At 38.2% G+C, this 12826-nt stretch overlaps 1 protein-coding gene across 7 annotated transcripts in view; it reads right to left on the bottom strand.

Moving 5' to 3' along the window:
* kmt2cb (lysine (K)-specific methyltransferase 2Cb) overlaps positions 1-11089 on the bottom strand; it is a 52321-nt gene extending 41232 nt beyond the window's left edge. For all 7 annotated transcript variants that reach the window (XM_072441514.1, XM_072441517.1, XM_072441516.1 and 4 more), the window contains exons 1-3: positions 10354-11089; positions 8586-8771; positions 711-799 (exon numbers count right to left, since the gene is read on the bottom strand). In XM_072441514.1, coding sequence (XP_072297615.1) covers positions 711-799; positions 8586-8770 — 274 coding nt within the window. In that variant the 5' untranslated portion in view covers position 8771; positions 10354-11089. The remainder of the gene's footprint in view (positions 1-710; positions 800-8585; positions 8772-10353) is intronic.
* Between the last annotated feature and the right edge of the window lie 1737 nt (positions 11090-12826).

The raw sequence follows: 12826 nt of genomic DNA, 5'->3' as shown, positions 1-12826 counted from the left end.
GACCATATTTAAAACTTTCTCTTTGATGAATCACTTTTAAATATATATTTAATACAAGTAAGTGGCACTCCTGCAGTATTTGTCCAACAAATCAACACTGGCCAATTTAACCTTAGTAGCTGACCTTTTCAACTGACAAAGGACTGCTTGACCTGAGCAGTACACGAAAATAAACAGAATCAAAGATTACAATTAGCCTGAGGCACAAGACTGAGAAGGCCACTCAGAGAATGACATTGGCTATAGCATACAAAATGCTTTGAACGGCAGCCATGCACAACATACAGACATGTATGTGCACCACTACCACTAAGTGTCTGCTAAATTTAAATAATTTATGAATGTGAATATACATTTCCTTTATACCTTTAATCAAAACAAAGATGTGTGAGAAAGGGAAACATGGTCATATGATGCAATGTACACAGAAAAAGCGCATAAATAGGTCTGCAGAGACTGATGAGACTTTTAAAAGCTTTTAGAGGGCATTAGCCTTAGGCCCTTTCCCTCTGCACCTCAATGCCAATTTCAAGAAGGAGATGGAGCAGTAACGGGAGGAAAAACGGTCTGTACAGCTTCACAGCTCAAGTTAAAGCCTTTCAAATAGTCCTCAAGTAGAAGCCCTGGTTTTCAAGAAAAATCTCTCATCCAAACTTCTCCAGGAGAATGTGTTGCACTACATCCAACACATTCAGCTAAATCAGATTTACCTGTGTCCTGAGGGCCAATGGCCTCTGGGATCTCAGTCCCATCCATGCTGTCCTCCTCATCCACAGAAGCCCTCGCTCTGGTGCGCCCCCTGAAAATAAGATACAGCATGGTATGAATATGGTGATTGGTGGTGGTCAGAGGGACAGACGACTATGAACGAACTGTTTCCATATTGAGAGTCGACATGTAGGGCCAATTTAAGTAATTCAACAAATTATACAATACAAAATTACTTTAAACTCAGTTATTGCTTTTTTCCTCTACTATTGAAAGTATGCTGGAGCAGGTAAGATTATCCATAATAAAGTGCATTTGTAATGGTCCAAATTAAATTGCAAAATAAACTGTTGTGAGGTAGCACACAGCCCAAATGAGAACAACCCATCTCTGGGGGGCTTAGAAAGAAAAAGAAGTAGGATCAGAGAGAGGAAACGGATGGAGAAAGGGAGATGGGGTTCAAATTTATGCCACGGGAGTCAAATCTGAATTGGACCAAGGCCAAACAAACCCCACCCTTTTTAAACCACTTCCTTTTCAAAATAACAAATACAAACTGGAAAGTGATGAGACCTTGAAACTCATAAATTCTGCTAATTTTAGAACAAAATCATTAGTCGACCCAGCGCACGCCCTAAGCAACGATTAGTCAACTAAAAATTTTTTTTTTCCTTGTAGGCATTTAAAAATAAAAACATTATTATTATTATTATTATTATTATTATTATTATTATTATTATTATTATTATTATTATTATTATTATTATTATTATTATTATTATTATTATTATTATTATTATTATTATTATTATTATTATTATTATTAATAATAATAATAATAATAATAATAATAATCATAATCATAATCATAATCATAATCATAATATTAATAGAGTCTTACAAAAACAAATATTACCAGGCCAATAATCTTTTTTATTCACAAATGCGTTTTAGTAACATCTAAAACAAGTTAAAGAGACCAAACACTTACAGGCATTACTCTCATATTGTTTATAATTTTCAACAAAATAACCAGCTATTAGGCTAATTTAGTATAGCATATATCTGCAGTTACAAATTCACATTGTAATGGCAAAAATATTTGTTTTCATACATTTGGGAAGAAAGTGAATAATAAATATCAGTTTTTGTTTTGTTTTGCGCACCGAGTGTTCAGTCGTGTGTCACACTGTGTTGCGCTTGAACATTACAGGCCAATTGACGTTTAACTTTTATTTTCTGCATCCTTTATAGCCTAAATTATTGTGGATTGACAGCACTATTTTAAAATGAACAAATACATAAACAACACACAACTACCAGCCTAAAAGAGGGGAGACTAGAGTCCTTAGGCAAAACACCCACATTTCCTAGTATGGATCAGGTGTGTGTGGCGAAGATTGGCAGCCTTACTTTCGTCAGTCTGCACCAGGGCAGCTGAAATAGTAGCTTTCCACCACCATGTGCGGAGTGAATATTAATATATGAATAATAATACTAGAATGATTATTAATAATTATATTAATAATAAAAAATATATTATTATTATTATTATTATTATTATTATTATTATTATTATTATTATTATTATTATTATTATTAATATTAATATTAATATTAATATTATTAATATTATTATTAATAATAATATTAATATTATTATTAATAATAATATTAATATTATTAATAATAATAATAATATTAATATTAATAATAATTAATAATAATAATAATAATAATAATAATAATAATAATAATAATAATAAGAGTATGAATAATATTAATATTAAAAGCATGTTGGTGTAATCCCTCATTCATCCAGGAGTGTTCCATTGTAGAAAAATATTCAGTTGTATCATCTGGACTGTTTTTTTAGGAAAAACGAAACGTTTCGACTCTCATCCGAGGGTCATTCTCAATCTACAAACCAAGACCGGGAACTCTGATATGTATCCTGCTCTGAGTAGGCCCTGCCCACCGGGCGGGACCACCTGATAAAGGGTGTTTTTGGTTTCACCAGAAACTAACCCTTTTTGTTTACTATCAAACTTGCCTCTTTGTTGGTCGTTAATAAAAGCCTAAACCCTTTGCATTTCATGGGACACGTGAATAAAATTGACCACCAGAAAATAAACTCATTTTTAGATTCGTTGTTCTGTGAATTTTAGTAGGACGTAGCATTTCACATCTTAACGTGTAGAGAACATGTCTGTGCTGTCATCACTAGGGCGCAAAAGGAAAGATGTAATCTATCAGTTAATTTTAAATGATTATTAGTCATAGGAGGCTGATTAATTTGTTCAAATAGGAGGCTGATTAATTTGTTCAAATACCTCAATGCTCAGCTTCAGATGTCATTACCACTTAAAAGCTTTCAGGTGCTTCTTCAGACTGACTCAAAACTGTAGTCCAAATTAAGCTGCATTACAATACGCAACCTTAGACCTACACGCGGGGCGAGTTGAAAAATAGATTCCATGGTGCGGATCGGGCTGGGGCAGGTCAGAAAACGGAAAAATTGTGAGATCACTAACGTGCTGCAGCTACTCACCACGCGGGACGAAGCATTAAAGGCGCAATGGACGATTTTTCGGCGATTTGAGAACGCAGGCGGAAGTGCGCATGCGCATGCCCCGTGCGGACTGATACAACACACACGTGCGTTTGTTTATTAGCGCGACGGATCTCATCGCATCTCTCGTCTCCCGTAGATTTCAGTCTTCTTCTGAGACAGCTCGAACTGTCTTTCTTCGTCTTCATTTTGTCCCGTGCACTAAGGGAACTATATTATGATAGATCAATGCGCTTAGACACGCGGAAACGTGGGGACGAACCACACGCGGCTGCAGGTGAGCGGTAGGTGCGTTTTATGATTGATACGTGGCAGGACTAATCGGCAGTCCACACCACGAGGAAATAAGAACTTTCAACCTTTAATAGATGACCGTAATGTAAGAAAAGTTGGCATTAAACGTATACATACTAAAATATATTGAAGACAACCATACATTTGCAACCAATTAGTTTTATGTTTTGCAAATACTAAAATGAACATGTGTTTTTAATGCTGAAAGATAATGTCCCTGCATCTTGGCCTAATCGACCGATGAAAATGTTGGCCGGCCAAAACATGACCAACTCATTAATCAACTAAGCGACCAAAAGCTGTCTAGCTCATTTATGTAAATGATTTACATAACATAGCATTTTTTAAAAGCAAACCATAGCATTTGCTCTTACATAAATTGTTTTGCCATTGGTCTTACCAAATTGGGATGCCACAAGTTCATGTGAATGGGGCATTCCTCTCCAAGCTTGTTTGATACAATCTAGATCCTATATTACCAAATGTATGTTTTTACCACTACTAAAATGTTTCACTGTCATCATCATAATGTGTACTTTGTGGTATTTTTGTGGTGATATTTCTTATACAGCGATTTAAAACACATCAGACATTGCAAGCAGTTTTTCTAACATTCTATACTAATCGGTCGATATGGTAACTTATCACCCAATAAGAAATATCTCCCATCCAGGCCACCCAGCCAAACTCTGGCCGATCTGGCCGATATTCCACCTGGGCATGTTATACATTGTTTTAAAGCTTAGATTCCCTAGAAAATTTGATAAAATTGTATCTTATTTACTGACGGATTGCCCAATATTTAGCACAGCCCCATTTCTCAGAGTAGTAGCTTGCTTGTGTCCGAGATGCCGTAGTGCAGCTGAACGCAGCTCCTGAGTGTTGCTCTGAACATTCATGGCCATGTGAGGCGTCGCTGGATTCAAATACTCTGAACTTGGCTACAAACTCAAGAATAAAAGTGAACTTCAGCACAGATCACACCAGTAACAACATTATTTTTGATTTAAAGTGTCAGTGTGGAGAAGAGAGAAGATTCTGGTCAGCTAACATTAGAACACGTGCTGCTACTGCTGTTGTCAACAACAACAACATGCTGGATTATATTCACTACGGACAATTGTTTGGAGTCAGGATCAAAATATATCTTATTTGTGAAGAGTTGTGATCTGAGGTGGTCTGTCAGAGCAGTTGTTAATGTGTCCATTTTGATGCTTCGATTCTTTCGTTCACTTTAGTTAGTTCTTGTACATGAAATGCTAGCACAACATTGTAAACAACGTAAAAAACCACAACGCACACACATTTATTAGGCCTACAGCAGGCTTGTAATTTCACAGTTTAAGTCTAAGAAAAAGAATGTTGTGCAGACCAACTTTCAGCCTCCAAAATTGGCTAAAGAAGAGGCTAGATAACAGTAAAAATGTTGCCTTAATGAACCCAAATTAAAAGGAATAGAGCCTGACATACTTTTTATAATCAGCTTCTTACAAACTATTCATTTTACATTAATAAATATATCAGCACCTCCAACTTCCTTATACAACGGCCTTGTATTGGCCAGGCCCTAACAAACAGCCTCATACTCAGGACAACTTATCCCCCACTGCTCCATCATGGGGAGAGCAGGGGAGAGGGGAAAAAAAAGAAAAAAGAAAAAGGTGAAAATAATGCTGTGGTAAGTAGTTCCAGCTCATAGAGGGCCACCACAAAATCCCTACATGGATCAACTGGCAACGGATTGACTAGCAGATGGAGCGTGGGCAAATCTAGTAAATTCCACCAATCAGGTTTACAAGAGCAATTTCTTACACGTTCTCCTTTGCCATGCTTATAACTTTAACACAGATTTGCTTTGTGCAACTTTGTCCGCTGGAAACATGTTCTACATGTAAATTGTACTGCGGTGAATCAATAGGTCGGATTCAAACTAAAAGCATTGTAAGCAGAAATGTGAGTAATGTTATGAGAGAGATGTATAATTATTTGGTTAGAGAAAAAAAAAATTATGAAATTTTTAATGAAAAATATACAAATTTACTAAGCCGGCAGTATAAAAGCCTAGTACAAGAGCAAAAATCACCTAACACTAGTGTATTATCATGTAGTATACCATGTAGGCACCAAAGCAATATTGACAAAAATACTTTTTTTATCTTGATAAACCATAGTCAGACAATATTGTGTCAATCATGTCTTTAAATGTATAAATTACGGTCTAATAAATAGACAAATGTGAAATGTCAGCAAAATTAATCACAAAAGTGCAGAAATATCACCATATGCCTTCACAAATGAACTTTTTTATCTTTTAAAAAAATGTTAAACTTTTTTATAGCATTTTTCCACCATCAATGATATACAAACATTTGCAGATCTTCAAAAATTCACAATATGATCTAAATTTTGATATTTTTCTAGCTCTAATTCATGGGCCCAAAACATCTTGCTCTCTCGAACACACAATGATGCATAATTAATCTACTCCTATTAAGTGACTCTTTTGTACCAAATAAGTCAAACTGGTTACCTGGCCATCTAATCAACTAGGCCCCAGTTTTATCTCCCAGAGTTCCACTGGGTAGCAAGAAAATTTCTGATAAACACACACACTCTGAAACTCAAAAAATGAAAAAATAAAAAAAGGTTTGTAAAAGACAAACAGATGGCAGATTTCTGCAGGGTCCATAAGCAAAACAGGATTACTATTGCAACAACACATCATTAGTAGGGTAAATCTAACCTGTGCTTTGCTTATGGACCATAAGCAAAGCACTAAATTCTGTTAATGTTATAAAGAAGTGTAATTTTGTTATAAACTGATTGCTGGGCTTTGACCCGAGCCGCCAGGGAGGAAGTGTGACCAGACTGTCTGTCTAATACAGAGAATTTCAGTGTGGATTTACCAGGCTACCAAAACGGGGCTGTGACTTAAGAATTGTGCTACCATACATTTTACAATCATTAATTATGTACGGCCAGTAATGTAAAAACAGTGTTACGGAGCCACATAAGACCTTGTACTTTTCGGGCTATACAGCGCTACTGAATAAAAGCCGCTTCAATGAAATTTACAAAGAAACAAGAAATTGTACATGTACAACATATACATGTTGTACATGTTACAACATTTGCACTTGTCAATAAGCTACAGGTGCCCACATTGTAACAAGAGATACATATACTACACGTATAGTGTACTATAGGGTTGTGTTCATTCAACAACAAAAAAATCAATGGCGATATATCGTCGCAGACTCGTATGTTTTTTTCATTTTTTTTTAGATTTTTGTGGCCCGTAGGCTTTACTAGACCGGAGAGGCCAGGGTGAAGTGGGGGATGAGAGAGGGGAAGACACGCAGCAAACAGCCGGAGTCGGGACCCGAACCCACGACACTGCGGCCGGCCGCACCTGGAGCCTGGCATAAATGTGCTGAGCCTTAACCACCAGGCAGCACACAGTATCCATACTTTTAAACAACATTAATTGACTATGAATTGTCCAGGCGGCCATTTAGAAGCGAACTCCTAAAGAGGGGCGCTGTTACAGGAAAAGCAGAAGCTGCTCAATCTGCCAGAACACAAGCTAATGAAAGACGTGCAAACGAGCTGGAATAGTTCTTTTGATCTGCTGTTTATGCCGCGCTCCTCTCGGCCGAGGTGAGAAGGAGCTGTGGACCTGATCAGAAGCTGATATGTGCAGAAGATGCTGCAGCAGCATGTTCTGACCATGCTAATTGGTTGGCAAGAAACATGCAATGAATTTGATTGTAATAAAACACACCGCATTTTGAAGCTTAAACACATCACAGCTGTATCTACTCTGTGAGCCGATTTACCTGCGTGTGTTTCTTCACATTTGGTTCATCTGCTCCTGAACTTGTGCTTAGCCAGTGAGTTTTACGTTGTAGCATGAGATATTTACACAAAAATATGGCAGGGTTCAAAAGCGTGGGGAAAAAGTAGCGGCTTAAAGTCTGAAAAGTAATTTGGACATAATCTACATAATACAGTAGAGTACAGTATAAATAAATACATCACCAAATTACTCTGTTGTGGTGCTCCGAATTGTTCTGCTAGACTAATACACAATACACGTTTGCTTGTTATATGCAGTATTTGACTTTGACATCAAGAACCTTCTAGGTTTAGCATTACAGACCGCATCATGTTTAAAGCTCAGTGTTGTCACATATGAAGTGAAAGTAGCAGATACCGGAAAATGGATATATATTTTGCTTGAGATCTGCAAAATTAAAACTATGAAAATTTAAAACGGGTGCACGGTGGCAAAGGCGGTTAGCGCTCTTGCCTCCCAAGAAGGAGATCATGGGTTCGATTCCCGGACCAGACCAACATCACATGATCTCTCTGGGTTCTCCGGTGACTTGGTGACTCTAAATTGGCCCTAGAGAGTGAAGTGAACGTGAATGGTCATCTGTGTGTCTATCTCTGTCGGCCCTGCGACGAGTTGGCCACTGTCCAGGGTGCACCCCGCCTAAGGCCCAAAGTCACTGGGATAGGCTCCAGTCACCCGAAGGGAACAAGCGGTAGAAAATGGATGGATGGAAAATTTAACACAAAAAGAGACAAAACAATAGTATAAAGTGATATTTCTGCCCTTTTATGGTCCAGTCACGTTTGGTGCGACACTGGAACCTCAACAAAGACATTTACATAGAATTAAAAAATACTGAGATATTCATTTTTGTCAATATTGCCCACCCCTAGTAAGAAGCAGTCATTGTTTGAATAAATTAATTTTCAAAAAAAGCGAGACCAGGGAGGACATTGAGAAAATAGTCAAAGCTCAGATTCAAACTCACAATGCTGCGGCATAGTGTGGCATTAGTGCTGCTTTCAAACTGATGGCTTTAAATTTAACAAAAATATATAATGTAGGATAATATACAGATAAATGTTTTCTAAATCTGAAATAACCAACTTGTATGCAACCACAATAAACTTGAATTTGATTAACTTTTTCTTTTTTTTTTTTTAAAGAACATACTTCTTTCTGCTCTTGGATGTGGACGGCGGTGGTGCCGGGGCAAGGATGGCAGCATCCTTGCGAGGCCTGCCTCGTGGCCGCTTGTCAGCGTGGGCAGGACTTTCTGTGGATGTGGCCCCTGCACTGCTGGAGGGCGGTGAGGGTCCCTGGTCAGAGGGCTCCACAGTATTTTCCTCTGATGGCATTCTGAAACACAGGCCAAGGCACAACTTGAAGGTTTGCATGGATGGATTGGTTTTGGTTGTTGCTTAAGAGGATAGAGCCATAGATCACAGAGTAGACCTCTGAGAGCTCAGGCCTTAGTTATCGGATCTATTCTAGCACAGACCTGGGGTCTCATACAGACTGAACACTCCCCTAAACCTCACACACACAGCTACCCTGATCTTCATAGCTTCATCTTTGAAAGCCCAAAGTTCAGCCTTTTTGGACAGCTCATTTTTACATCAAGTTGTATTTTTATAAATGCGAAACCTAAAGCTGTAGGTCACATGACATAGTATAATAACTTAATATAGTAACTACGCAAGTACATAATTAAAACTGACTTAAATGTCTTGCAACTTGAAATAATCACAGGCAACCATTTTATTTTCCAATGAGCCTCACTGGTTGGTTCCAGGGTAATTTTGGGGGGTTCTGGCATGAAAAGTTTGGGAACCCCTGGGTTAGTAGATCAATACAGCCATTTTGGTTTCGGTAACACAGAGGCATAGCAGGTTGTGGTTCTTTGTAGCTTTATACTGCCTTTATAGGTTGGTTTATTATTTGTTTGTTTTTGTTTGTTTACATGTTTGAAAAAAATGGCTGCGAAGTGATGTGCTTTTACAAAAAGGTGTCATATTGTATTTGCTATGTTACTTCAAACTTTTGGGAACTCTCACAAATTAGGGCTAGCATTAGACTCAAGTACATCAGAACCTTGTAGTGCCCTAGAAACAATCAAATACACTATCAATGGGACGTTTGTTCTTAGGGCATATGAGGTGAGGAACCGGCTCCTGGTTAGGGCAGGAGCACCAGCCTTGGTACAGTGGGAAAGATGCTAGCGTTAGCTTTTGTTAAGACAAGACAAGCCGGGCACAAAGCCGATGCACAGCTAACCAACGCTAGCCCGTTGTGCTGAACTCTGTCGCCTTTTCTATTACAACACAACTCGTCAGGCTTGTGTAGTTCGTGCTTTAAAATGTGATGTTGTGGGTTTTACTTTGAGGGGGTGACATGCGATCACAGACAGAAGTTTGAAAGTGGGTTTTCGTACAGAGCAAACAGGTTAACATCTGGTTGTTGGCCAACTCATCTTCCTCAGCCAAGCTACTGTGCCCACCAACCCACTGCTGTTTAGGCAGAACAGGCGCATCTGTGTGGTACATAATAGCGGTCTTAAATACTAAATCAATGGCTCATCCTTGTAGTTTGCGAGAAAATTATGCCTATTAAACACAAAGGCTCAGTCTAGTGAATGCAACTGGATTATTGAGGGGACATGCAAGTGGAAATGTTACGTACAACAGCTTTTACTTAACGTTACTCTTACTCTGGTGTGAGATTCTGAACCTATTATATCGACGTGACGTTCCAGATGAGTTTTGTTTATTAGCAATGGAAATCTGACGTGTTAAATTGTACAACTCTTGTTAATACAGAGTTATTAAGACCAGGCGGTAACAAACCGTCAACACCAGACTGGAGGTGCGTGACGTTGCCTCAGTTTAAACACCACGTAAACAACATTAATGGGAAACGTGTAATTTGAGTTAGAACTTACCTTTCGGCCCTATGAATATAGACTCATCCTCTTCATGCCCAAAATACTGGGGGATGAAACGACGCACTTCTATCACCCAGCTAGTTAGCCAGCGAGCTAAAAGAGCTAGCTAGCTTCTTTGGAGCAGTGGAGCAGCAACACTGCACTTCTCAAAAATGCATACTCTGAATATTCCGATATTGCAATACTGATACTACCAAGTTTTCCCATTTGATGCAAAGACAAAATGCGTAAATCCAACTGAAAAGCGCTTCAGTGGCATTTGGAGGATCACTTTCCTTTCTCCAATGACAGCTGTCGACGCACACGAGTTAGTGTTATATAGCTAGTTGGTGTTAGCCACCCAAGTATCCAGTCAGCAATTTCCACATACATATACCAAGTCCAGAATCCAGTATGGTGAAATTGGTAAAATATGAAACTTTATACAGAAATCCTCGGCGAACGGCGCTCGACAGTGATGGGTAAAGGCTGGGTTGGCAACTGGTCCTAATTTCTTCAGCTGCGCCAAGCTGCGGGACCAAGCGGCCAGTTCACAGACTCTCTCAGCCAGCTTTCCACGCAGCAACAACCGTCTCCCGACACGCGAAACAACAACATAACCACGCGAAAACAACACACCATTAACAGTAATAGATGTGCTGCAAAATTATTTTGAATTATCTCCAAATTAAGTTGAAAATGACGCTTCGGTATAGTCAGTAACGGTGGCCATATCTAATGATAAGTGGCACCAAAGCACACCCCCTCGATGTGACTCAAAAACTAGATCCCACTCCCTCAATTCAGGTACTACACCTAGAAGCTTTCACTCAACTCTGGTGTATCAGATATAGCTATTTAGTTAGTATATTGCATATTTCAACGTGTCGATAACATTTTGGTGTGAAAATCGTATGAGGTCTCCTTTGGCAATTTCTTCAAAATACTCTCTGACCCTGCGGAGGGATATGGGCATTTAGTAAATAAAATAATGGTTGGAGAGAAGCTGAAAAGATGGCGCCTGGATTCCTGGAGGCAGGAATGGACTTAGAGCCTTGAGTGGTGGACTGTTTGGAGTTCCGTTTGGAGAAAAGCAAAACATCCTTATTTATACAATAATGTCTGTGCATTCAAAAATATATAGACTAGTGTTGCTTTAGTGCTGTCTTCATGACAGATACACATTGTAGAGAAGCTGTGGTGCCCTTACCACAAGGCTTAATGTAAAGAGAAAACCCAAGTTATTTGGTTCTGCCAAATAAGTGACAGGGATTTGCGCTTTAGGCCAACATAGAATTCAACTTTAATGAGTATACTCCTGCACTTTAAAGAGACAGACAGCCCTAGCTTTTGCCCAGTATTCTTATCTGTGAGCTCCCCCTGCTGGTTAAGTTGGGTCTGCTCATGTTGTTGTGCAAAACACACTTTACGGGTGAAAGTGTAAACAGGATTATGTATTCTGGTGGAACATAGGTAATGACTGATTAGATTTAAAATTAGAATTACTATACGTCTGAATACCTAATCATTGTTTGTAACATATTCCATTACATGGCCCAATCAGAGAGATACTTAAAATATTTTCACTTGAAGTTCAGAATCAGAATCAGAATAGGTTTATTGCCATTGTCAATGAACAAGATTCAAAAACAAAGGAACTTGTCTTGGTGATCGATGCAACACAAAACAATGAACAATGAACAAGACATAACAATAAGCTATCAGATAAAAAAAAAATCAAAATAGAATCAAAATAAAAAATAGGCTTAATATGTGCAGAAGTTTACAGTTGTACAGATATACAACTGTCAGACTTTATACCAAACACTGTTAGTCCTGAACACTCGCAATACTGACTTAACCATGTGCAATTCCGTCATATTCATGTGCAATTACTGTCGTGATTCATGTGCAATTACTGTGCAATTCATGTGCAATTACTGTCGTGACACATATTCATGTGCAATTACTGTCGTGATCACATGCAATGGCATTTATTTATTTATTTTTATCTTTATTATTTTTCCCCTCCATCCCTTGTTGGGAAATGGGAGGTTTTGTCTATAGGAGTTTTTGTTTATAAGAGATCTTCTATTGAGAGTGTTTTTCAAACTTCCTATAAGTGATCTGTTCTTTTCCTCTGTATCTACCTCTGTATCTACCTGCGTTGCAACATTGAAATTTCCCCATGTGTGGACAATAAAGGATTATCTTATCTTGTACAGATGTAGTGCAGAGCCATTGGCCTATATTCTTGTAGAAAAGCAACATAGGATTAAAACAGCATTATGTTTGTTGAACCATTTGTTATAAATTAATTTATCACAAGAGTGGTGTATTTTCTCCCAATACAGTTCCCTAAATTGCATGTAACCTGCAATGTATTCCTTTGAGTTTAAGAAAGAAACTATACGGTGCAAAGTAACCACCAAATGAAAGCCAAACTGTACTGGAATCTAGCAAAAGGAAATTATGTTTAGTGTTTTATTTA

Source organism: Eucyclogobius newberryi, unplaced genomic scaffold (assembly GCF_026437365.1).
Source record: "Eucyclogobius newberryi isolate DKJ021-1_F unplaced genomic scaffold, fEucNew1.0.hap1 SCAF_12, whole genome shotgun sequence".
NCBI classification, from domain to species: Eukaryota; Metazoa; Chordata; class Actinopteri; order Gobiiformes; family Gobiidae; genus Eucyclogobius; species Eucyclogobius newberryi.
The sequence above is the reverse complement of the archived record's forward strand: the minus strand, read 5'-3'. Positions and strand labels throughout refer to the sequence as shown.